Raw genomic sequence first — 26,767 nt, 5'->3', positions numbered from 1 at the left:
CTGGCTAAAGATGAGGGAAGTCAGCATTCAGGCCGCGGTGGGCCCCTGGGAAGGTTGGCCAGTCCCTGGTCTGGTGGATCTGAACAGGATTGACGGGGCTGTGAACTGTGGTGGAGGAGGCTGCAGACGCACCACCCGCAGGCTCATGGCTCCATGGCCTCCTGACCCGCAGTCTCATCTCTCCCCACAGGGTGGACCCGGTGCCTCACGATGCCCCCAAGCCTCCGGGCTACACCCGCTTCGTCTGCGTCTCTGACACCCACTCCAGGACAGACCCCATCCAGATGCCATACGGCGACGTGCTGATCCACGCTGGGGACTTCACCGAGCTGGGGCTCCCGAGCGAGGTGAAGAAGTTCAACGAGTGGCTGGGTAGGTCCCTCCTGCCCCAGGTGGGTGGCTGTGCTGAGCAGGAAGGGGGCTCCCGCCGTCTCCCAAGGCTGCCTCCCTGCCTTTCCCTCCTGCTCTGCCTGGCCCGCTCCTTGGCCTGTGCCTGCCTGGTCATCCTCCCTGACCTCTCAGACCAGGTGCCCCTTTCTCCCATCCACCTTGGACCTCCCCTCCTCCAGCATCTGTCTTGGTTGTGACTTTCCATTTATTTGTGGGAATTGTTTTTTGGCCTGGAAGACCCCCTCCAAAAGGGACTTTGCTTATGTCTTTGTCCATTTGAGTGTCCAGGCCCCGGTGCCTGGCAAAGGTAGGGCCTCAATAAATAATTGATGAATGAGGCCGGGTGCAGTGACTTATGCCTGTAATCCCAGCATTTTGGAAGGCCAAGGCTGGTGGATCACCTGAGATCAGGAGTTCGAGACCAGCCTGGCCAACATGGTGAAACCTCATCTCCACTAAAAGTACAAAAATTAGCCGTGTGTGTTGGTGGGCATCTGTAATCCCAGCTACATGGGAGGCTGAGGCAGGAGAATCACTTGAACCTGGGAGGCGGAGGTTGCAGTAAGCTGAGATCACTCCACTGCACTCCAGCCTGGGCAACAGAGTGAGACTCTGTCTCAAAAGAAAAGAAATTGATGAATGAATGAATGAATGAATGGCTGAGTGGGTGAATGAATGAATGAATGGCATGGAGAATGGTGGTGCCAGGGTAGGTGCTCAGCTGGTTCGTCCTAGCTCAGCCACCCACTGCCATGGAGATGGTTTCTCCAGGGGCCAGATGTGGGCAGCTGCTGGTCTCGGCAGCAGAGCCCTTTCCCACGCACTGCACCATGGCGGGTGATGATGTATAAGCACATCCCCTGGGTTTTGTCTTTGTGCTTTTTTTCCAAAATAAGAAAAAAAGCTGGGGGACCCCCTGGGAAAACTCGCTTGCCTTGGAATCCAGAGAAACCTCACAGTGAGGCGTCTCTGTCCCCACCCGGGGAAGACAGATGGACGGCCCCTGTGCAGCCCAGCACCCAGGCCTGCTGCCGTGGAGGCGTGGGTGCAGGGCCGCTCACCTTTCTGCGCAGCCCCACGTAGCTGCCAGACGGTCCCTTCCGCCTCCTCAGGGGCGTCCCGCTGTGCAGTTGGCTGGGACTGCGCGAGCAGAGGGCCAGGAGCGAGGCAGGGCAGCCGCGGCGAGCCAGAGGCCCGACTCTGCCAGGCGAAACAAATATTTACAAGCAAGGCCTTCCCTTCTGTTTGGCAGGCAGAGGCCTTTAAATATTGATTTTTCAAATGGGAAATTCTAATCAAAGGCGCTGTTTGGGCTGCAGGAAGTGCAGGCCGGGGGAGAGGGCTCCTGCAGGCCTGCTCTGGGATTCTCACCTTGCCCACACTGGTTCCAGGTCTGGGCTGACTCTCAGGAGGGGCCCTTCCCCGAGGGAGGCTGCTTGTCCCATCTGCTGTGGGTTTCAAAAGACAGGAGGTTGCACTTGGTGGAGTCAAGAGGCCGTTTCCAAGGCAGAGAGGCTGGAGTTGCTGTGGGCCAAGCCCCCACTGTGTGCCAGGCACAGGGTGGCAGTCTCTTATCACCTCTGCCTTGTTGAATTTGGGAACGGCTATTTGAGGTGGCTACCATTTGCGTCCCTATTCGACAGAGGAGAATGGAGGTTCTGAAGGGTGAGGACTGTCTCTCACACACAGCCTGGCCTTCCAGGTGCACCCCATCATGGGTGGAAAGTGTGAATTCATAACTTGTAAAGGGGTCTTCCTTTTACAAAAGGTTCTTTCCCTCGGGCCTCGCCCCTTTGCTGCCTGGAAGTGTTTGCAGATGTCAGGGCGGTCACTCAGGGAGGAATGGGCTTCGGACTGAGGAAGGAGGAGCGTTTGCATGCGAGCGACGGCATGAATAGAAGCCCATTTGCAGCTGGTATTTTGGGAACTCACCCACTGCACAAAGCAAGACCCCTTGGTTGGCCGGTGCTTCAGGTCCCCAGAGTTTGGTGATTATGGCTGAGAGAAGGACTGTGTGCCTATGTGGTGCATTTGGACAGGGGCATTTTTCTATAAAGCTCAAGTTTACTGAACATTTAGTAGGTGCTGGGTGCTGTTCTATACCCTTCGCATGTATTAGTAACTCATTCAATCTTCCTGACAATGAGGCAGGAACTATTATCCTTCCCATTTTACAGAGGAGAAAACCAAGGCCCAGAGAAGTGAAGTCACTCACCCAAAGTCACACAGCTTGTAAATGGCAGAACTGGTCAGTTGGACCCCGGTGCTGAACTCTTGGTGTAGCTCTGTGTTGCCTCTCCTTCTTGAGGTGAAGCCTCCCTAATTGGAAGTAAGGGTGTGGACGATGCTGTTTGGAGTCTGGATCTGCTTTCTGCTTGGGTGACCGCAGCAGCCACGTGGCCCCTCTGGGCCTCATTTTGAATGGGGGCGGTCAGGCTCCCCTGCCTCGCATCCCTCCAAGGGTTGTTTTGAGGCCATGTTGGAATGGAGGAAAGAATCACTTTGTAAACTGTAAAGTGCTGTGTACCCGTTATGATCGCCCCCATGAACTGGCATCTCCAGATCTGGGCTCCCCTGGGTAGGGGTGGGGTGTTAGGAGGAAGACATTGGACCTGAACCATGAGGTGGAGTTGGCAGGGAAGGCGGTGGAACAACACGTGTGTTACGGCGTGTGGAGTTCCTGAGAGATATGCACGTGTGGTCTCAGCTAGCAACAGCCCTCCCAACAACAGACACAGAGAGAAAGAGACTGGAAGGAAACATTCCGTCATCCTATTGCTGAGTCTCACTGAGAGCCCACGAGGTGCCAGGTGTGTCACAAGCCCTGGGGTAACAGTAGGCCAAGAGCACGCAGAGCCCCACTCAGCCTGATGAGGGGGGACTGTGGCTCCGTACATATGAGGGCGGCACGGGAGCTGTTCATTAGAGAGAGCTACGGGGTCTGTCGGGGACCCACCTGGGGGCGTGTGGTGGTGGCCATTCAGCTGGGTGGGCACGGAAGGCCTCCCTGAGGAGGGGATGTTGGGCCAGGCCTGAGGGTGAGAATGAGGCAGCCTCGTGCAGCTCTGGGCAGGACCCGTTCCAGGCAGAGGACGTGGGGGCTGCAGGGGCCCTGAGGTGGGGGCAGAGAGCACTGGGAGCATTGAGAGGTGGGAGAGGCAGGGCAGCGGGGCAGGCACTGGTCCACACAGGCCTCCTGGGTCAGGGACAGGAGTGAGGGGCTGATCCTAAGGGCAGGGGGAGCTTTGGGAAGGTTTAGGCCATGATGGATTGTAGAACCAGAGTGTGCCCGGAGAGGGCTAAAGCTCCAGAATGTTCCAGAATCGATGTCTGGGTGGTGGGGTCATGGGGTTTTACCTTCTCCTTTAGGGTTGTCCGTCTCTCTCTCTCTGTCTGATTTTCTGTGGGGGAGGGGTGTGTTTTTCTGGTAATTTCAAACAAAGGCAACGCTCCTGGGCGACTGGTGCCAAGTGTGTCCCAGGAGGGGGTGGGACAGCACTGGGCCTTGGGTCAATCCTGGCGTCATCCAGCCACTCCAGGGTCTCCATGAGCCCCTTCCCCAGCCAACCGGGTGGGAGACCTTTGCACACCCACCTCATCACCTTGCCCCCGTCGCCCACCCGCTGGCTCAGCCCCTTTTCCTGGATGAGAAAGTTAGATTTGAAAACCTGCTCCTTCCCTGTTCAATGATCTCATGGAAAGCATTTAAAATCATATTCTGAGAGCCGCCCCCAGACAAACAGGAGGAGATTTAAAAAATTAATAAAGACCCACCATGTAAGACAAGACAAGGCACCTAACCGGGCTCTGTGTGGCTAAATTCCTGCGGACTCTAACTTGCTGTGAGGTGCGTTGCTCTCGGCTCGGCTGTGACTGGTGTCCTTGTGTTGCCTGTTTGCAGGCTTCTGTCTGGGTCTGAGTTGGTTGGAGGGGGCCGGGTTGGGATGAAAAAGTCCCTCTGAACAGTCCCTCTTTCCCCTTGGCCATTAATATCCCAAATGTATTCATGAATTAGAAGCGGCAGCTTGATTTGTAAATGTCAAGTTAGCAGCTAAAAAATTGATAAGGACAGGTTCTCCAGCTATAAAGAGTGAACGCAGAAGGAAAACTTGCTGAAAATGGCAAAGAATGTGCAGGTGGCTCCTTGCTCCCCACCAGCCTCAGGGAGCTCACAGCTGGACGGATCAGTCCGCGGTGCCAGTGCAGGGAAGTGGGGCGGCTGTCTTCACCCCTGTTTCCTCCTCTTCTTTGCTGTGTGACTTCAGTCCAGTCTCTCAACCTCTCTGTGCCTCACCTGTAGAACGGGGAGAATTGTTTTCCTGCCGTAGGGCTGTGGGGGAGGGTTGATGAATAATATTCCCATGCAGCGCTTCGCCCAGTCCGGTCACCACGGGAGCCCTGTCATTGTGAAATGGCTCTCATGGTGAACAACTTGCCGCTCCGTCATCCTTGCCCCACACAAAACAGACTCCTTGACTTCAACACCAGCAGCACCTTTTCCCTCCAGCCACACCAGGCGGCTGGACTCCTCACTCATAGAACAAGCTCCCCTCCCTGGTCCTGGGCCCGTGCTCCACTCACCCCTCCAGAGCTGCCCGTTGTGAACCCTTCCCCCCCCCCCCGCTGGGCAGAGCTGTTCCCTCCTCCTCTGTACGCCCAGAGCTCCCGGTCTGGGCTCTGGCAGTGGCTCTCACCTTGTGGCAGAGGGAGTGTCTCCCACCTTCACCGGCAGCCCCTGGAGGGGAGGGTCAAGGCTTCATGCCCAGCGCCAGCCAGGGGAGCCCTGCACAGAGAGGAGTGTGCAGCCATGAGAGGCATGCTGGCCCCGCAGACACAGCCCTGTCTGTGGGCTGGCCATGGTGACCCCAGCAGGGCAGGGCACGCCTGAATGCCGCCGGGTGGGCCACCAGTAAATGGGGGCTTCAAGGAGGGCAGCGCTGTGACACAGACCAGTGTGAGCCATCGCTGTTGCCATACAGGACTTGGGAAGCGATCTGGGAAGACTCAGGGAGCACAGGTTGAATTGGGGTCTCAAGGACGAGGCTAGAAGCTGGGGCCACAGGGGCTCTGGACCTGATGAAATGTGCTTGCATGCAGGTCCCCCGGAGGCCAGGGTGCTGAGGGCAGGAGGGGAGGCTGAGCACCCAGAAGCACCCTCCTCCCGGGATGCTCTGCAGAGGCAGCCACTGACCCCAGGGCCCTGGCACTGCCCACATCTTTCCCAAGGCAGGAATGCCAGGTCCCAATTCTGCTGCCGTCTCTGAATGACAGCCCTGCCTGCAAGAACTGTCAGTTCCTGAGCTGGGATTTGCAAGATGCCAGAAAGTTCCCTCTCTGTGACTGGCAGGTACCAGGCTGGCCTCCCCACCCCCAGCCACAGGAAGCCTGCAGCCTCCACAGCCCTCACTGCACCCCTAGCCCCCACAGCCTGGGGACCCTGCGCCACCCTCGGGAGTGACTGCCAGAGGCCACAGATGACTTTGCGCTGGTCAGCCTCTCCTCCCCTCAGCTCTGCGGTGCCTGATGCGGGACGAAGGTTCCTTTAGCGTGGGTTCTGCCACAGCGTCCATGTGGCCTCCCTCTCCAGGGCCCTTTACAATCTCCTCCTTTTGTTCCTCATTCCCCTCCTGCCTGCCAAAGGGGGCTCCTCCTAGGGTCCATCCTTAGGCCTCTCGACCACCTTCTTTCCAAATGTTAACCATTCAGACTCCACCCAGTTCTCGCTCCACCCAGACCTGCAGAATGCCTCCATCTCTCTCGTCCAGCCACTGCATTGTCTAGTCTTCTTACAAAACACCTCCTCCTGGGTGTCTGCCAGGGTTTTAGACCAGTTCTATCCCAAACTGAACTCCCAAACCTCTCGCCCATCCCCTTAGGCTATGTAGTAAGATGAAGCACTTCACTGTGGCGTTTGGTACCCTCCCAGCCAGGGCTCCTGTGTCCCCTCTCCTTTCCCTTGGAGGCTGGCGTCTGCAGTCATCTACTGTGATTCTGACACTGCTATCGTCTGTCCTGCCCACTGTCCCCTCTGCCCACTGTGCCATCTGCTGAGCTGCTGTGGGTGCTCTGTGTGCCATCCTGCTGGCCCCCTTCCTCCTGCAACTTCTATCAGCCTCTCCAGGGCTGAGACCATGCCCTGGTCAGCACAGGTCCTCAGAGCCCAGCCCAGCCTGGCACTGAGGTGCCCAGGGGTGTTTGTGGAAAAAGTGTGGTCTGTAAAGCACATGATGGGCCCGTTAATTAAGTAGCACTACCCTTAGCAGACTCAGGCAGGGGAGGAAGATGAGGCCTGGTAATGGAGTGTTTAGAAGTTATAATTAACTTTGTACTGGCGCCGAACATAACACGATATATGAGACAATATAAAAGGGGTCCAAGGATTTAGTGAAATAGAACTAGGTCTTTTGCAAGTAAACCCTTAATTAAAATCCATGAGGGAGGAAGGGAGAGAAAGGGAAATGGAGAATTCACGTCAAGACCGTTTCTTTGGTTCTTGCCTCATTTGCCACTGTGTGGAAGGCCCGAGGCTGCAGGGGGTTTGCGTGGAAATGGGCCACACACAATCGTTTTGCCTCTTTGTGATTTAATCCCAGGGCGCCGGCCCGGCGGAATGGGCACCCTCTGTGTTCAAGGCTCCAAGTGGAGGTTGGGGGCTTCGGAAAGGAGCAGGTGGGACCTCACCCTCCCGTGGCAGGAGCAGGAGGCAGCTCACAGGCACAGGAATTAGGATCATGTGTGGGAAACAAGTACTTTCTGGTGCAAGCTGGTGGTTGACCCCCCTCCACACCCCCCCACACCTCCCCCAAAATTGGTCTGTTCCTTCCAGTCTACTCTCTGGCCTCCTCTCTTCTTCTTGGAGGGGGGGGGCCGACCTTGGATGCGGATGGGGGAGGTCCCCAGCTCAGAGTTCATGGCTGTCTGTCCCCTGCAGCTTGTGTGAGTCCCTGCTCTTGTCTCATTTCTTTATTTTTTCCCTGCCTTCTTCCCACCTCCCCACCCAATGAACAGCATGCACAAGCTCCCTCCTTCTCTCCCGTGCTCCTTCCTGCCGGGCTGCACCTTGCTCTTCCGCCCTTTCCTGACTTGAGCACTGCAAGATCCTGCTGCGTGGCCGCCCCTTCTGACTGCTGCAGAGTGTGCTGGGCGGGCACCACCCATCATAGCTCAGGACCTGGAGCTGGTACCCAGGCGCCCGCCCCTGTGCGGGGCTGCTCCTGCCTCCGGGAGGTGGAGCCGTCCTGCTCTATGCGTGGAGGGTGCAGTCGGGTGGGACTGGAGTCTTCCTGAGAATGGGGTGCCAAGGGCCATCAGGCCTCATGCTGGCTCTGTCGGGACTTGCAGCCTCTCCCCCGGGCAGGGCACCAAGCACTGGAGGTCAGGGACGTGGGGCCACTTCTGGCTCTGTCCTCCTCAGCCAGCTGGCCTCCCTTCTCCCTCATGGAGTGTCCACCTCAATCAGATGAGACCGTTTGTGCACCCTGTGTGAACGTAGCCCCTCCTGGCACTTAGGGCCCTGCCAGTTCACGTACCTCCCAGCGTCAGAGCCCCCAGCGTGGGTTAGTAGAGCTCCTGCCTCTCCCACGGGGCTGTGACTGCTGGGGGCCAGGGCAGGGGTCTACACGCATCTCAGTCAACACAGCGTGAGGGGCTACTGTGTTCACTGCTTTGGTGCCGGAGATTCAGTGATGGATGGCACAGAAGTGCCCCTGCCTGCGTGGCCTGAGGGTGAATGAAGTCATAGGTGGTACACAGCAAGCGGAGTGAAGAGAATTGATCAATGCACGGGGTAGGCTGGTGGTGACTGGGGTGGGAAACTCCTTGACATCAGATGGTTGGGGAAGATCCCCCTGGGAGAGTCGTGCACTGAGAAGGACCCAGCTGTGAATTCGTGCTGCACGATGGAGGCCTGTGGGCCTGATCCTGGTGATCCTGGGCCACTGACCAGCTGGGGCAAGGGCATGAATTTTATTCTAGAGGCCACTGGGGGTCTTAGACAGGGGAGGACAAGGTCTGATTCGGGGTTCTGAAGGACCCTTCTGGGTGGAGCCTGACTGTGGCAGGCAGGAGAGGACACCAGGGCACCAGGGGAGGTTGGCGCAGGTGTCAGTGAGAGGCCAGGGTAGCTCAGACTGGACCTGGAGGTGGCCCAGAAAGAGTGCAGTACGGGCTTGGCTCTGGTTTGGAAGTGAAATCAACAGGATTTGCTGGTGGGGTATGGAGTTAGGGGTGAGGGAGATGGCTGACCTGGTATCCTTAGGGCCTGGCAGCCTAGCATGAGGTAGGCATTTAACAAATAGTTGTTAAAGGAATGAGAAAAGACAAATTTTGTGATGTGGTCACTTTGATAAAAAACATCCAACCAACTTTTTTTTTTTTAATTTTATTTTTAATTTTTTTTTTAAAAAAAGAGCTAACAAGAATTCTCTCTGAAAGTGTACAGCAGACTTAAAATGGATTCTGGTACAACGGCCTGATTCAGACATTTCCAGACACACATTGTTATTCTCTCAGACTTGAGATTGAATATTTAAAAAATAATTTTACTTTTAAACTCTAGAGCCTCTTGTCACCTCCGGCACTCTCTGGTGGGAAGCTGGTTGGTGTCCAGGGATTTTGGTGGCGTAGTCACATGGCCAGCGTGATTGATAAACAGAGTGACCACGTGGGGAGACAGATCAATGCTCAGATGAAAAATGGATGGCTTGTGCAGCAGAGGTTTGGTCTTCATTTAAAAAATTAATTTTCTATATTCTTCATCAAAAAAACTCCTTACAAGCCACGCTGTGTGTTAGAGGCTAAAAGGGAGAAAATTAACTTCTAAGAAAGATGAAAAATCTAGAATTCTAAGTTGTAGTCAAGTGATTTTGGCCAGCCATAATTACAGTATTTTCATGTTAATGTATAAACTCTTGAAAGGTGTGCTTAAGTGATAATTATCTATTTACAACAAAATGGCTTTGGAAATAAAATGAGACCCATTGTTGTGTGTGTGTGTGTGTGTGTGTGTGTGTGTGTGTATCAAACATGTTATGCAGTGATGTTTTATTCTTTCTTTTTTTTTTTTTGAGATGGAGTCTCACCCTGTCACCCAGGCTAAAGTGGAATGGCGCGATCTCAGCTCACTGTAACCTCCCCCTCCCAGGTTCAAGCAATTCTCCTGCTTCAGCCTCCTGAGTAACTGGGATTACAGGTGCCAGCCACCACACCTGACTAATTTTTGTATTTTTTGTGGAGACGGGGTTTCACCATATTGGCCACGCTGGTCTTGAACTCCTGACCTCAGGTGGTCCACCTGCCTTGCCCTACCAAAGTGCTGGGATTATAGGCATGAGCCACTGTGCCTGGCCCTTTCTTTATTTTTTTTGAAGACCATCTTCCTAAGTATCTCTGCCTTAAAATTAAAAACTTAAAAAAAACATAAGCAGGGTAGAGAGATTCATTTCTCTGAAAGGGCTGGGCTCTCTGAAAGTTCTTGTGTGGCTTTGTTTTGTGTAATTTGTTATTCGTTTAGATTTTTTGTTTGCTTGTTTATATCTCATTTTGTGTCAAAGAGTTGGAGATAGCTTATAAAAATGACAAAAATAGTAAATTGGGTAGAATATTGATGATAAATTAAAAGCCAGGGTTGAAAAAAAGTTAGAGTAGCTCAGACAGAGGGCCTAGAATTCCAGCACCCAGTGCTATATGGGCTCTAAGTGGGAAACTAGGGTCTGAGCTTCCTGGGGGCCAAAGTGAAGAAGGTAATTTGATTAATGGCCCTAATTATTGGGATATGTGCCAGCTCCTCTGATTGGTCCTCTGTAGCGTATTTGGCATCCATCTCATTCCACTGGGAGTAGCTTGAAGGCCTATTCCTGTGTCCTCCTTATTTCTGTGTGGAAAGACCTTGGTAAAGGCTTTTGTATTTGGATAATAACAACAAATATTTATTTAGTTTCTTGGTATATAAAACATGCCCATTTCTGTCATTCATTTTGTGCTTTCTATCCCCCCCACCTCTGCTTTCTTTTGGATTGATTGAAGTTTCTTTTTTTCGCCTCTACTGGTTTGGAAATTCTATATTCTTTTTTGATTTGTTTAGTAGTTACTCATAAATTTTTAATGTGTGTATCAGACTTAACACAGCCTAAAATTAATCAACATCTCCATTCCTCCCTGAGGAACTCGGGGACACTCCTACCCTGCCCCCTCTTGCTGCCATCTTATCTATGTCTTGGCTGTCTGGTGTTTACTTTTTTTTTTTTTTTGCTGATGGGACCTCACTCTGTTGCCCAGTGTAGAGTGTGGTGGCACAATCATTGCTCACTGAAGCCTCGACCTCCTGGGCTCAAGCAAGCCTCCCATCTTAGTCCCCCACCTCACCCTGAGTAGCTGGGATTACAGGCATGCACCTCCATGCCTGGCTAATTTTCATATTTTTTTTTAGAGATGGGGTTTTACCATTTTGCCCAGGCTGGTCTTGAACTCCTAGGCTCAGATGATCTGCCTACCTCACCCTCCCAAATTGCTGGGACTACAGGCATGAGCCACTGTGCCTAGCCTGGTGTTTACATTTTTTTTTGACACGAGGTCCCAGGCTGGAGTGCAGTGGTGTGATCATGGCTCACTGCAGCCTCAACCTCCTGGGATCAGGCGATTCTCCCACCGTAGCCCCCCTAGTAGCTGGGACTACAGGCATGCACCACGACACCCAGCTGATTTTCTATTTTTTGTAGAGGTGGGGTTTTGCCATGTTGCCCAGGCTAGTCTTGAACTCCTGGGCTCAAGCGATCTGCCTGCCTTGGCCTCCCAAAGTGCTGGGATTACAGGCATGAGCCACTGCACCCAGCCTGGTGCTTACTTTTAATGCATTTTTAACTCTGCCTCAAACTAGTCATCGTTATTAGTATTTGTTTTCCAGGTTGCACTTGATTATTTACTCAACAGATGTTTCCGAGCACTTTTTCTGCACTGGGCATGATTCTAGGCACTGGGGATGCAGCAGTGAACGAAACTAGTTCCTGCCTTTGTGAGTCAGGGGAGAAGACAGGCTGTGGATAAACAGCTGTCATGTGATGTGGGGTGTTCAGGCTGAGGGGACATGAAGGGATGGGGAAGGGCGGGACTCTCTGCTGAGGTGATGTTTGCATGAAGACCTGAATGGAGGCAGCCAGCCGTGCCCATGTCTGGGCAGAGGCAGCAGCTCTGAGTTGGGGGTGTTGATGGCACATGGCAGGATGTGGCTGGAGCTCCACAGAGAGTCTGAGCGAGTGAGTGGAAGCAGCTGAGTCCCAATGGGGGATGGGACCCAGTAGGGAAGCTCCGGGGGCTTCACATAGGAGGTGGCAAGTGAGGCAGCCTGGGCATTTGGGCAGTGCTTGGACACATGAAGTATGGGCACAGGCCTTCCAGCTCAAGCGGTGAGGCTAACCAAGGGCTCAAGGCTGAAGCTGCTACTTGCCTTTGGTTTGCAATCATTCATTCACTTAAACATTTGTGGCGCCCCTGTTTGTTCTACACCCTGTGCCAGACGCCAGAGATACCGTGGGCAGCAAATCAGGCAAGATTTCCACTTGAGAGCCACACGAACAAGAAAATGCCATGATACGATGGAGACAGGACAGGGAGAAGTGGTAGCCTGGGACCAAGTTGGACCATCTAGGCTTAACTTGAAGCTCACCTGCTTCCCAGGTGTGAGACAGAGGGCAGGTGACTTTCCTGTGCAATGGAGGGTGGCGGTGCCTTCCTCCCCCCAGCTGATGGTTCTGCGGATGAGAGATGATGTGTGCCAAGTGTGCGATCTGGGGCTGTGCCAGGTTCCCTCGTGTGAGTCTTCCTCTTCCTGTGCCGCTTCTCTTCAGCTCATTCAAGGCTGTGGACCCTTTGGGGAGAAATTGCTGGCTGGTTGATCAGAAGTTGGTGGAAGCAAGATTTTCTTACTGACATGCTTCTTCTCTCTTTTCACAAACATGGAGAGAGGTGTTTGGATGTGAAACAAGCCTGTAGATTTTTTTAAAATGTCATTTTCATACAGGATTTTATTCCAGAACAGGAATAATGAACAAGCCAGAAAATCCTGGCCAGCACAGAATTAAAATATTCTGTCCCTGTGTGCACATAAACTTCTGAAATGTCTGGAAGTTTCCACTATTTCCCTGTCTATACAACCTGCCCCTGCCTGCCTCCTGCACCTGCATTCAGTGTAAACGTTGTCAGAAACCCTGGGACTGGTTCCGTTTGGAGAATATGATCGCCACTTAGAGAGAGTGGAAACCAGCAGGTGCTGTTATTGTTCATATAGAGGGGCGTCTCCCCTCCTGGTTTCTCGTTTATCTTCACAACTGGCCCATCTCACACTTCAGTGCTCAAGAGCAGATTATGCAGGTCTCAGGAGGGCATGACCTTCTGCATTTCTAATGAGCTCCCAGGGGATGCCCCTTCTCTGTTCTCCCGAGAACTCTTGGGGAGCACACTTTGATTTTTTTTCTTTTTTTTTTTTTTGAAACAAGGTCTCACGCTGTTGCCCAGGCCGGAGTGCAGTGGTGCAATCTCGGCTCACTACAACCTCTGTCTCCCGGGTTCAAGCAATTCTCCTGCCTCGGCCTCACAAGTAGCTGGGATTATAGGCACCCGCCACCACGCCTGGCAATTTTTGTATTTTTAGTAGAGACAGGGTTTCACCATATTGGTCAGGCTGGTCTTGAACTCTTGAACTCAAGTAATCCACCTGCCTTGGCCTCCCAAAGTGCTGGGATTACAGTCATAAGCCACCGCGCCCGTCCTGGGGATCACATTTTGAGTAGTAGAGCCCGACACCAGCATTGTCCAACTTCCTGAGAGAGTGGAGAGGCTATATATCTGTGCTGTCCAGTGTGGTAACTGCGAGCCCACATGTGGGTATTGAGCACTCAAAATTCAGTTAGCGTGACTCAGAAACTGACTTTTGTATTTTTGTTTCATTGTAGCTGATTTGAAATTAAATGTCCACAGGGAGTTCATGGCTACTGCGTTGGACCACACATCTAGACATCCCTGGAGGTGTCTGCTGTTGCTGTCTCTGCTTTGCAGATGCAAAAGCTGAGCTCAGGGAAGAGAAAGCTTGCCTAAGGTCATACAGCAAAGAAAAGTGGAGTCAGGATTCCAACCCAAGGTCTAGGCTCTTTTAAAATCTTTATGGATTGATTGATTGATTGACACAGAGTCTTGCTCTGTCGCCCAGACTAGAGTGCGGTGGCATGATCTCAGCTCACTGCAACCTCCACCTCCAGGGTTCAAGTGATTCTCTTGCCTCAGCCTCTTGAGTAGTTGGGATTACAGGCACCTGCCACTGTGCCCAGCTAATTTTTGTATTTTTAGTAGAGACGGGGTTTCACCATGTTGGCCAAGCTAGTCTCAAACTCCTGACCTCAGATGTTCCACCCACCTCGGGCTCCCAAAGTGTTGGGATTACAGGCGTGAGACACCATGCCCAGCCCTAATTTTTTTTATTTGTTTTTAATACCTAAGGAGACCTTTTGTATATGGGAACTACTCTTGCATATCCTGAAAATCCCCTGCCAGCTCCTGACTCTTTTTTTTTTTTTTTTTAAAGCAAATTCTTTGTTTCCAAGACGGTTTCAATATTTATGGTCAGGAGTAATGCTTTATAGGCTTAGGACTAACTAAAAAAAGTCCTGTGTCAGTTGCTGATGGGATACAGGGATTTTTACATCCTGTGTTTCATATTCGAAATACACGTTTTGCTGCAAAGCCTCGTATCCAAGTCACAGGGGGGCTTAACAGCAATAATGGCTTCTGGACAGAACTTTACAGTTTACAGGCATTTTCACGTTGTTTTCTCACTGATCCTTTGCAGCAAACATCCTGGGCCTTGAGTATATTGTCCCCACTTGACAGATGAGGAGACTGAGGCCCAGTGCAGAGAGGTGGTTTCTGGAGGTCATGCAGGTCTCCAGGGCAGGGATCTGGATCGTCGGGTACACTGCCATATCTTCAGCACCACGGACAGTGCTACCCCCCACCCCCATAGTAGGCTCTCAGTGTTGTTATTGGCTAAGTCAAGGAATGCACTCGTCCCCTTCCCCTACCGCACTGAGTTCCAGATGTGGGCCCTGTGTGTGCCCTTGCAGACTGTGGATATGCTAGACCTCTGCCTGCCTCGATCTCCTGCTCGGCCCCATTCCTGCGCCCTGAAACTCTTCCACCTACCACCCAGCAAGGGAGGGAGTTGGATGCTGAGGGCCACACACATGCGTCGGGGTGACATGGTTGAGAGCTCAGACTCTGAACTGAAACCAGAGCTGGGCCACCTTGCCTCCTCAATGTGTGATCTTGGGCAGGTGACTTAGTCTCCCTGGACCTCAGTTTTATCATTTGGAAAATGGGTCAGTAACGGGATGTTTCTCACAGGGCCTTGGTGAGACCTGAACAAGAGAATGCAGGTGAAGTGCAAGCTTCAGGTGGATGCAGCGTAAACTCTTCATTGTTTTCATCCCTCCTGAGCAAACCGCATTCTAGAAGCAGAAACGCAGTGGAGGCAGCTGGAGGGATGAGGCTGCAGAATGGGTGGGCCCAGCTGGGTGGTGGTGGTTTGTAGAGCCAGGGACACCAGCAAGTACTCTGGGGAGGAGGCATGCAGGGCGTAAGCCCCCTGAGCCTTGTCCTCAGTGGGACCAGCTCCGTTCTGGTCAGGTGTCACTGACCTCCCTCCCACTCAGTGTTCTCAGTGGCTTTTGGAGCCTCCCCCACTGCAGGGCTTATCTGGGTTTCAGAGGGAGCCATGATGTGGTCATGTCCATGGACCTGGCCTAGCTTAGTTCCTGAATGAGACAGGGACCAGGGGAAAGGAATGGCTAGACCCCCTCTCAGCCCTGCCTGGCCACGTGCCTGCTGGGCAGCCCTGAGAAGGTCATTACTCCCCTGTGCCTCAGTGTCTTCACCTAAAAAATGGGGCCACACACTTGCTTTGGAGGGCTGTCGTGAGGGTTGAACAAGGCATTGCAGCTGGGATTCTGCTTAGGCTTGTGGGTCCTGAGAGACCCCTCGAGTTTGGATCCTGGCTCTGCTCTTCCCAGCCATATGGCCTTGGGCATGTTCTGTCTGCTCTCTGAGCCTCAGTTTTCTCATCTATCAAAGGGAGCTGATATTGGGAGAGTTCAGTGAGGCAGTGGGTGATCTGGGCTCATCATAGGGCCTGGCGTGGGGTAAATGCGTAACACACGCAGCTGTTGCTGTGATGGTGATTTTATGAACACATTAAATCTAAAGTGCCTGGCACAGAGTAGACGGCTCAGTTGATGAGACTCTTTCTTTCTTTCTTTTTTTTTTTTTTTTTTTGAGACAGAGTTTCATTCTTGTTGCCCAGGCTGGAGTGCAATGGTGCCATCTCGGCTCACCACAACCTCTGCCTCCTGGGCTCAGGCGATTCTCCTGCTTCAGCCTCTCGAGTAGCTGGGATTACAGGCATGTGCCACCATGCCCAGCTAATTTTGTATTTTTAGTAGAGATGGGGTTTCTCCATGTTGGTCAGGCTGGTCTCGAACTCCCAACCTCAGGTGATCCACTACCCTTGGCCTCCCAAAGTTCTGGGATTACAGGCGTGAGCCACTGTGCTCGACTTTTTTTTTCTTTTTCTTTTTCTTTTTCTTTTTTTGGAGTCTCGCTGGAGTACAGTGGTGCCGTCTCGGTTCACTGCAACCTCAGCCTCCCAGGTTCAAGCGGTACTCCTGCCTCAGCCTCCCGAGTAGCTAGGACTACCGGCGTGTGCCACCATGCCCAGCTAATTTTTGTATTTTTAGTAGAGACTGGGTTTCACCATGTTGGCCAGGACGGTCTCAATCTTTTGACCTCGTGATCCACCCACCTCAGCCTCCCAAAGTGCTGCAATTACAAGCATGAGCCACGCACCCGGCCGGTGGTAGCTTTAATTACTACTATTAATATCATCCAAAGAGGACTTCCGCTTTTTAAAATCGTGCATTTAAAAGTTAGAATTTAGTTCTTTGAAATTTGTTTTTGAAAGAAAAGCGGATTTTTAAAAGTGTATAGGTTTGTTTCTTTGATCTCTCTTAAGAAGAAGGATTTCACACCTTTCGGAGTGTGCACGATGCAAATGAAGATCCGAGAGCTCGCGGAAGGCCGTTTGGAGCTAATTCTGGGCTGGTTTGACAGCCACGACACTGAAGGGGAAGCATGGAGCTGACAAAGCGAGGCTTTCTTTGGTAACATCCCAACCTCTCAAAATAGTCACTTTCCAAACTAACATTTGTCATGTTGGTGTTTGAAAGAAGTTTTTTGTTCATTGATTCAACCATGCACTGCACCCCCTTAAAACTCTGCAGAGGTTCCCTCCTGTGTCCTGGGTGAGTCCAGGCACTGCTCCTGTGGTCAAGGCTTCTGGGAGGGACCCCATGGTCCCTACTAGGCCTGGCTCCACTGCTCCCCTTTGTCTGTCTGAGGCTTCGGGGCAGTTGTCATATTGTTGGATGTTTTCCCGCCTCCGTGCCTTTCTTGTGTGGGCTGCTCCTGCCGGAGTGCCAATCCCGTCGTCTGCCGAGGGAGCTGCTGTCCACTGTGGATACCTGTTTCTGTGATCACCTCCCCATATTTTTCTTTTTTTCTTTCTTTCTTTTTTTTTGAAATGGAGTGTTTCTCTGTCGCCCAGGCTGGGGTGCAGTGGTACAATCTCGGCTCACTGTGACCTCTGCCTCCCAGGTTCAAGCGATTCTCCTGCCTCAGCCTCCCTGGTAGCCGGGATTACAGGCATGTGCCACCACGCTTGGCTAATTTTTGTATTTTTAGTCGAGGTGGGGTTTCACCATATTGGCCAGGCTGATCTTGGACTCCTGACATTAGGTGATCCACCTGCCTTAGCCTCCCAAAGTGCTGGGATTACGGACGTGAACCAATGCACCCAGCTAATCACTCCCTTTTATCAACTTTGTGGAAACTCTCATACTCCTGGCCAGGGAAAGGAAACAGCACTGCTGCCTGTGGTTCTGTAGAACTCAATACCCTTCCCACTGCTGCTCCCCAGCTGCGTGTGCGTGTCTCCCTCCATAACCCTCGGCCACAGAGGAAGGGATTAGAGGGGGCCGACCAAAACTTACTAGGGCCAAGAAAGAGAACTGGGGAATGGGGAAATGAATAAACAGAGGGGGAGCAAGATGATTTTATTTTAGTGTATCCTAACATTCAAAATGTTTATTTAGCCTTAAAACACTTGGCTTTATGAATAAGTATTTTATTATTATTTTTTTGAGACAGAGTCTTGTTTTGTCTCCCAGGCTGGAGTGCAGTGGCGTGATCACAGCTCGCTGCAGCCTCGCCTTCCCGGGCTTCAGCAACCCCCGCACCTCAGCTTCCCAAGTAGCTGGGAGCACAGGCACATTCCACTGCACCTGGCTCATTTTTTTATTTTTTGTAGAGACGAGGTTTCCCTGTGTGTCCCAGGCTGGTCTCAAACTTCCGGGCTCAAGCAATCCTCCTTTTTCAACCTCCCAAAGTGCCAGGATTAAGGGTGTGAGCCACCACACCCAGCCATAAATATTTTAAAATTTTAAAAATAGGAACTTTTAGTCTTACTCATTTTTTTTTTTTTTTTTTTTGAGATGTAGTCTCGCTCTGTTGCCCAGGCTGGAGTGCAGTGGCACAGTCTCGGCTCACTGCAAGCTCCGCCTCCTGGGTTCAAGGGATTCTCCTGCCTCAGCCTCCCGAGTAGCTGGGACTACAGGTGCCCACCACCACGCCCAGCTAATGTTTTATTTTATTTTATTTTATTTATTTATTTATTTTTGTATTTTTAGTGGAGACAGGGTTTCACCATGTTAGCCAGGGTGGTCTCGATCTCCTGACCTCGTGATCCGTCCATCTCGGCCTCCCAAAGTGCTGGGATTACAGGCGTGAGCCACCATGCCTGGCCCAGGATTCTAAGATTTGAAAAGCTGCATTGCTAGAACTCTCAGAGCTCCAAGAGCCTACAGTTCTGCCTGCTGACGCTTCTACTTGTCTAGGATCCAGGCTCCCCAGATTATTTATTTAAATTGTGGTGAAATATACATGACATCGATCATTTTAGCCTTTTAAAAGTGTGTAGTTCAGTGGCATTAAGACCATTCACATTGTTGTACAAACATCACTGCCTTTCCTCTCTAGAACATTTTTTGTCTTCCCAAATGGAATGATCCATTAAACAACTTCTTCCTCCCTCCTCTCCCCAGCCCCCGGCATCCACCATTCTACTTTCTTTTTTTAAATTTAAATATTTATTTATTTCTTTATTGAGACAGAGTCTCACACTGTTAGCCAGGCTGGAGTGCAGTGGCACAATCTAGGCTCACTGCAACCTCCGCCTCTCAGGTTCAAGCAATTCTCCTGCCTCAGCCTCCCAAGTAGCTGGGATTATAGGTGCCCACCACCATACCTGGCTAATTTTTGTATTTTTAATAGAGAGGGGGTTTCACCATGTTGGCCAGGCTAGTCTCGAACTCCTGACCTCAGGTGATCCGCCGTCCTTGGCCTCCCAAAGTACTGGGATTACAGGCGTGAACCACCGCTCCCAGCCTATTTTCTTCTTTTTAGAGACAGGGTCTCACTCTGTTGCCAAGGCTGGAGTGCAGTGGTGTTCTTGGCTCGCTGCAGCCTTGATCTCATGGGCTCAGGCAATCCTCCCACCTCAGCCTCCTGAGTAGCTGGGACTGTAGGTGTTTGCCACCACATCCAGCTTATTTTTTGAATTTTTGTAGAGACAAGGTCTCACTATGTTTCCCAGGCTGGTCTTGAACTCCTGGCTTCGAGGGATCCTCCCGCCTTGGCCCCCCAAAGTTCTTTTCTTAAAGGAACCACCAGTATTATTAAGGAATAGGGCTCCATCATGGTTCACTGTAGCCTCAACTTTCCAGGCTCAGGTGATCTTCCCACCTCAGCCTCCTGAGCAGCTGGGACTACCGGTGCACACTATCACACCTAGCTAATTTTTGTATTTTTAGTAGAGATGGGGTTTTGCCACATTGCTTAGGCTGGGTCTCAAACTCCTGACCTCAGGTGATCCACTTGCCTCAGCTTCCCAAAGTGCTGGGATTGAGACATATATTTCTGTTCTTTCGCATCTTATGGAACGTTTGTATTCAGATTCTTCAAGTGCATTTTCTGCATTGATACTGTGTTAGTTTGATAGGGCTTCCCTGACCGAGTACCGGAGACTGGGAGGCTCAAACAATAGAAACCTGTTGTCTCCCAGTTCCAGAATCTGAGGTTGAGATGTTGGCAGGTTGGTTTCTTTTGAGGCCTCTCTCCTTGACTTGCAGATGGCTGTCTTCTCACTGTGTCCTCATATGGGCTTCTCTGCCTGTCTGTGCCTTCATGATGTCCTTTTTGTTTGTTTGTTTTTGTTTTTGTTTTTGTTTTTTGAGATGAAGTCTTACTCTGTCACCCAGGCTGGAGCACAGTAATGTGATCTCGGCCCACAGCAACCTCTGTCCTGGGGTTCAAGCGATTCTTCTGCCTCAGCCTCCAGAGTAGCTGGGATTACAGGTGCCCGCTACCATGCCCAGCTATTTGTAGTTTTAGTAGAGATGGGGTTTCACCATGTTAGCCAGGCTGGTCTCCAACTCCTGACCTCAGGTGGTCCACCCATCTTGGTCTCCCAAAGTGCTGGGATTACAGGCATGAGCCACTGCACCGGGCCAATGTCCTCTTGTTATAGGGACACCAGTCACTGAATTAGAGCCCACTCATATGACCTCATTTTACCTGAATTACCTCACTAAGGGTCCTGTCTCCAAATGCCATCCCATTCTGAGGTACTTGGGATTAAGACTTCAATATGTTCATTTTGCAGAGGGGGACACAATTTTTAGCCTATAACAGGTGAAACTGCCATCACTAGAGCTATTTTCTGTTTCCGACATATTTTTCAGAGCATTTTCCAATCTGTTGCAGGAAGCTCTAGAAACCCATTCATAATCTCAGCAACAGAACTTCTCAGTGTAATTGCTCCATGTTGAATGATCAGCTATCAGCATTACTGTTGATTCTTTGAAGATAATGTGTGCTTTCCTCCGCCGCAATTGCTTGAAAGTTTCTTGTCTTTGGTTTCCGGCACTTTGACTGTTATAGGCTGCAGTAACAAGTTATCACAAGCTTCTTGGTTTAAGATAACAGAAATGGGCCGGGTGCGGTGGCTCACGCCTGTAATCCTAGCACTTTGGGAGGCCGAGGTGGGTGGATCACGAGGTCAGGAGATCAAGACCATCCTGGTTAATACGGTGAAACTCCATCTCTACTAAAAATACAAAAAAATTAGCCAGGCATGGTGGCGGGCACCTATAGTCCCAGCTACTTGGGAGGCTGAGGCAGGAGAATGGCGTGAACCCGGGAGGTGGAGCTTGCAGTGAGCCGAGATTGTGCCACTGCACTCTAGCCTGGGCGACAGAGTGAGCTCCATCTCCAAAAAAAAAAAAAAAAAAAAAACAAACCAGAAAGGTAAGGTATCCTTTCACTGCTCTGGGGGTCAGAAATCTGACATTCAGGTGTCAGCAGGGCTGTGTTCCTTCTGGAGGCTCTGGAGAGGGAGAGGAAGCAGGGAATCCTTCCTTGCCTCTTGTAGCTTGTGGTGGCTGTTGGCAATCTTTGGCTTCCTTGACTTGTGGCCACAGGATCATGTTTATCTGTGAAATAGAGACAGTTTTATTTCTTCCCTTCCATTCTGGATGCTTTTTTTTTCTTTTTCATGCTTCATTGTCCCGGCTAGAACCTCAAGCATAATGCTGAATAGACATGGTAAGAGTGGACCTCCTTGTTTTCTGACCGATCTTAGGAGGAAGACTTTCAGTCCTTCACTATTAAGTATGATGTTAGCTGTGGGATTTGCAATATGTATGTATTTATTTGTTTATTTAGAGACAGAGTCTCATTATATTGCCTAGGCTGGCCTTGAAAGCTTGGGCTTAGGTGATTCTGCCTCAGCCTCCCAAACAGCTAGGGCTGCAGGTGTGCATCACCATGCCTAGCTCACTGAGGAACCTTCAGAGATGTTCCTTGTCAGGTTGAGAAGGTCCCTTCTCTTCCCAGTTTGTTGCATGTTTTTTGTTTTGTTTAGAGACAGTGTCTTGCCCTGTCGCCCAGGCTGGAGTGCAAGGGTACAATTTTGGCTCACTGCAACCTCTGCCTCCCAGGTTCAAGTGATTCTCGTGACTCAACCTCCCAAGCAGCTGAGATTACAGATGTGCAGCACCATGCCTGGCTGATTTTTGTATTTTTAGTAGAGACAGAGTTTTCGCCATGTTGGCCAGGCTGGTCTTAAACTCCTGGCCTCAAATGATCCATCCACCTCAGCCTCCCAAAGTGCTGGGATTATAGGTGTGAGCCACTGCACCCAGCCAAGAGTGTGTGTGTGTGTGTGTGTGTGTGTGTGTGTGTATCTAAATCATGGAAGGGTGTTTTATTTTGTCAAATGCTTTTCTGTGTCTGTTGAGATGATCATATGTTTTCCCCCTTATTATGGTATATTACATTAATTGTTGTTGTATGTTGAACCAACCTTACATTCCTGAGTTCAATCCCGTTTGGTGATGGTGTATAATCCCTTTTTATATGGTGTCTAATCCTTTGTTATTGCTTGATTTGACTTGCTAGTATTTTTTTGAGGATTTTGTGCCTATATCCAGAAGGAATCTAGGTCTGTGGTTTTCTTTTCTTGTGATAGCTTTGTCTGGTTTTGATATTAAAGCCTCCTAGACTGAGCTGGAAAGTGTTTTCTCCTCGTTTGCTTTTTGGAAGAGTTTGTCAAGGACTGGTGTTAATTCTTGAAATGTTTGATACAAATCACCAGTGAAGCCATCTGTTGCTGGGCTTTTTATCATTATAAAATATTCTTCCTTTCCTCTAGTAACAATTTTTGTCTTCAAATCTATTTTTTTCTGATGCTGGTATAGCGACTACAGCTCTCTTTTGGCGTCTGGATACTGTTTGTATATCTTTTCCATTCTTTTACTTTCAACCCACTTGTTTCTTTGGATCTGAAGTGTGTCTTTTATAAACAACATATAATTGGATTTTTAAAAAATTAAAATTTTAATCTCTGCCTTCTTTTGACTGGAGTGTTTAAGCATGTTATATTTAATATAACTACTGACAAAGTAGGGTTTATATCTGCCATTTTGCTTTTTGTTCTCTATATATCTTATATATTTTTTGTCCATCTTTTCTTCTATTATTGCCTTCTTTTGTGTTAAATAGATATTTTCTAGTTCACTATTTTAATTTCATTTCTTTTACTATATTGAAAAATTTTGTTAGTTGTTGCCCTGGGGATTATAATTAATTGTCTTTTACCTTATAACAATTTCATTTTGATTAATAGCAACCTAATTTCATAAATATAAAAAAACTGTGCTCTAATGTAGAATTCCATGCCTTCTCCCTCCTTGATGCTATTATTGTCATACAAATTACATTTTTGTGCATTATAAGCTCATTAACACAGTTTTATAACTACAGTCATGTGCTGTGTGTAATGTTTCTGTCAGTGACAGACCGTATATACTACAGTGGTCCCATAAGATTACAACACTGTAATTTTACTTACTTTTCTATGTTTAGATACACTAATACTTACCACTGTGTTACGATTGCCTGAAGTATTCAGTATAATAACGTGCTGTACAGGTTTGTAGCCTGTGAGTGATGGGCTGTACCGTATAGCTTTGGTATGTACTAGGCTGTACGATCTAGGTTTGCATAAGTACACTCTATGCTGTTTGTACAATATCAAAATCACCTAACAGTGCATTTCTCAGAATACCTCTCTGTCATTAACAGTCCATGACTGTATTCCTTAGTGTAGTTGTCTTTTAAACTGGATAGGAGAACAAAAGAGTTACAAACAGAAATACAATTGTACTCTTTCTTTCTTTCTTTCTTTTTTTTTTTTGAGACAGAGTCTCACTCTGTCTTGACTCACTGCAACCTCTGACTCCCTGGTTCAAGTGATTCTTCTGCCTCAGCCTCCCGAGTAGCTGGGATTACAGGCATGTGCCACCACACCCAGCTAATTTTTATATTTTTAGTAGAGATGGGGGTTCACCATGTTGGCCAGGCTGGTCTCAATCTCCTGACCTTGTGATCTGCCTGCCTCAGCCTCCCAAAGTGCTGGAATTACAGGCTTGAGCCACCGTGCCTGGCCTGTACTGTCTTTTATATTTACCTGTGTAGTTACCTTTACCAGTGCGATTTCTTCATATGGATTTGAGTTGCCGTCTGGTGCCCTTTCATTTCAGTCTGAAAGAGTCCATTCAGTATTTTTTGTAGAGTGTCTGCTAGTGACAGATTCAGTTTGTTTTTGTTTATCTGGGAATGACTTAATTTCTCCATTTTTAAAGGATAGTTTTGTTGGATGTAGAATTGCTGGTTGACAGTTCTTCCCAGCATTTGTGTATCCCACTGCCTTCTGGTTATCATGGTTCCTGATGAGAAGTCAGCTGTTATTGAGGATTATTTGTGTGTGATGAGTGATTGTCTGCTTTCTGACAGTTTGATTATGATGTGTTTCGGTGTGGACCTCTTTGAGTTTATCATGTTTGCAGTTACTTGAACTTCTTAGATGTGTAGATTAATGTTTTTCATCAAGTTAGGGTAGGTTTTGCTATTGTTTCTTTTTTCTTTTTCTTTTCTTTTCTTTTTTTTGAGACAGAGTCTCAATCTGTCACCAGGCTGGAGTGCAGTGGCACAATCTTGGCTCATTGCAACCTCTGCCTCCCAGGTTCAAGCAATTCTTGTGCCTCAGCCTCCCAAGTAGCTGGGACTACAGGTGCACAGTGCACACCACGATGCCCAGCTAATTTTTGTGTTTTTAGTAGAGATGGGGTTTTGCCATGATGGGGTGTTGCCAGGCTGGTCTTGAACTCCTGGCCTCAAGTAATCCACCTACCTCAGTTTCCCAAAGTGCTGGGATTATAGGCGTGAGCTATTGTTTGGAAATACAGCTATTGTTTCTTTAATTACTCTTTCTGTCCCCTCTCACTTTTCCTTCTGTGGCTCCTCTTTTCACACACATTAATGCACCCAATGGTGTCCCACAGGTCTCTGAGGCTCTGTTCATTTTTCCTCATTCTTTTTCCTTTCTGTTCCTCAAACTGGATGATTTCAACAGATCTGTCTTCAGGTTTGCTCATTCTTTCTTCTGCCAGCTTGAAACTGCTGTTGAGACCCTCTAATGAAAATGTCATTTCAGGTATTTTACTTTTCAACTCCAGAACTGGATTCTTTTTAACAGTTATATCTCCTTATTGATATTCTTTATTTGTGAACACATCATTCTCATAATGTTCTTGAATTTTTTAGACAGTCTAGTTCTTTGAACATGTTTCTAATAGCTGATTTAAAGCCTTTATTTAGTTATGTCCACCATCTGGGTTTCCTCAAGGACAATTTCTATTGACTGCTCTTTTCCTTGTCTAAGGACTATACATTCTTGTTTCTTTGTGTTTCATTTAAAAAAATACTAGATGTTGTTGTGGACAGGAGTGGTGGCTCACGCCTGTAATCCCAGCACTTTGGAAGGCTGAGGCAAGTGGATCACAAGGTCAAGAGATCGAGACCATCCTGGCCAACATGGTGAAACCCCGACTCTACTAAAAATACAAAAATTAGCCGGGTGTGGTGGCATGTGCCTGTAGTCCCAGCTACTCGGGAGGCTGAGGCAGGAGTATCGCTTGAACCTGGGCGGCAGAGGTTGCAGTGAGCCGAGATCGTGCCACTGCTCTCTAGCCTGGCGACAAAGTAAGACGCCATCTAAAAAAAAAAAAAAAAAAAAAACCCAAAAAACAAAAACAAAACAAAACAAAACAAAAAATGGATTTTTGTTTGTTTTTGTTGTTTTTTTGAGACAGGGTCTCACTCTGTCTCACTGCATCCAGGTTGGAGTGCAGTGGCACGATCTTGGCTCACTGCAATATCTGTCTCCTGGGTTCAAGTGATTCTCCTGCCTCAGCCTCCTGAGTAGCTAAGACCACAGGCGAGCACCACCACACTTAAGACTGTGGCTGTTTTAAATAATATAATTTGCTGACTGTGGGCATCAGATCCCCGCCTGGCACCAAGGTTTGTTGTTGTTTGTTTGGTGAATGTCCTGGAAACTCTGGTGTTTGTATTCTCCATCACGTGTGGCTACTAAAGTCTCTGCTTGGTTAGCTTAGTTGTCAGCTGATGACTGGTCAGAGATTTCCTTACATGCCTTGAAATGATAAGTCTCCCGTCATTTGCTGAGGGGCTCCCAACCACTGTTTTGGGGCACATCCTCAACACCCTAGCATTTTACAAAAACCTTCGCTTCTTGCATGTGCAGAGCCTCAAGGTCATTCTGAGGTGAATGATGAGGGCCCCTTTCCTGGGCACATGCACAGCCCTGCACATGAGCATGATCCTCTAGGTGCCGTGTGGATGCCTCATTCTCCAGATTTTCATTTTAAGTTTCTTGGCTGGCCTCTTGTTTGCCCTAACTGGTATGACCTCCTTGGGAAGCTGTGATGTTAGACAACTGCTGCTGATTGTTTTTAACAAATACTTTGGGGATAGGACTCTCCTCATTGAGCAAGCTCTGAGTCAGGTCAAATAAAGACAGGTCCTGGCTGGGTACAGTGGCACCCACCTGTAATCCTAGCACTTTGGTAGGCTGAGATGGGAGGATCATTTGAGGCCAGGAGTTTGAGACCAGCCTGGGCAATATAGCGAGACCTCATCTCTAAAAAAGACAAGTCCTACAAATGAGGCTTTATATGCCAAATAGTGAAAGGGGCTTTCTTGAGAGTCTCAAAGCTATTTTTCCCCCTCCAGTGACTGCTAGGCTGGTAATTTTCACAGCTGCAATTGTTCTGAGACTGCTGATTTTCAGGCTGCTACAGGCTTCCGAAGAGGAGGCTGAGAAGAGGCCAAGTTAGAATGTTGCACAACTCAGCTCTTTTTCTTGCATATATGCTCCTCGGATTGTTGGTTAATTTCCAGAATTTTAAAAAAGTAGATGTTGACAACTTTTGCCAGTGTTGTTGTTGACTTTGCGGAGGAGCATGTGCTCAAAGATCCTTAATCCTCATCCTCAAAGTGCTTCTCTGTATTGCTTCTTTGTTTATAACAGCCACAAAGTCTTGCTCAGAGTATTACATTGCTTAAAATAAAGTCATTGAGAGCTGCTCATAACAGGAGAGATATCATAAAGACTCAAATGTATGGCAACACTCTTTACTTTTGTTTTTTTGAGAAATATTTAATGAAAAAACCTGAGAATATATGTCTAAGTGGTTGTGACTGAGGGGAAAATCATGGGCTTCAGCTTCAGATGCACCCAGGTTCAAATTCCCACTTCTTCGCCAATCAGTTGTGGAGTTCCTTTACTTTATGAGCCTTG

The 26,767-nt window shown here is 49.2% G+C and overlaps 1 protein-coding gene across 2 annotated transcripts in view; it reads left to right on the top strand.

Moving 5' to 3' along the window:
- The window catches only part of MPPED1 (metallophosphoesterase domain containing 1), a 94,854-nt gene that overhangs the window by 22,622 nt on the left and 45,465 nt on the right, over positions 1 to 26,767 (top strand). For both annotated transcript variants that reach the window (XM_031656223.1, XM_031656222.1), the window contains exon 3: positions 191 to 372. In XM_031656223.1, coding sequence (XP_031512083.1) covers positions 191 to 372 — 182 coding nt within the window. The remainder of the gene's footprint in view (positions 1 to 190; positions 373 to 26,767) is intronic.

Source organism: Papio anubis, chromosome 16, assembly GCF_008728515.1.
Source record: "Papio anubis isolate 15944 chromosome 16, Panubis1.0, whole genome shotgun sequence".
NCBI classification, from domain to species: domain Eukaryota; kingdom Metazoa; phylum Chordata; class Mammalia; order Primates; family Cercopithecidae; genus Papio; species Papio anubis.
The sequence above is the reverse complement of the archived record's forward strand: the minus strand, read 5'-3'. Positions and strand labels throughout refer to the sequence as shown.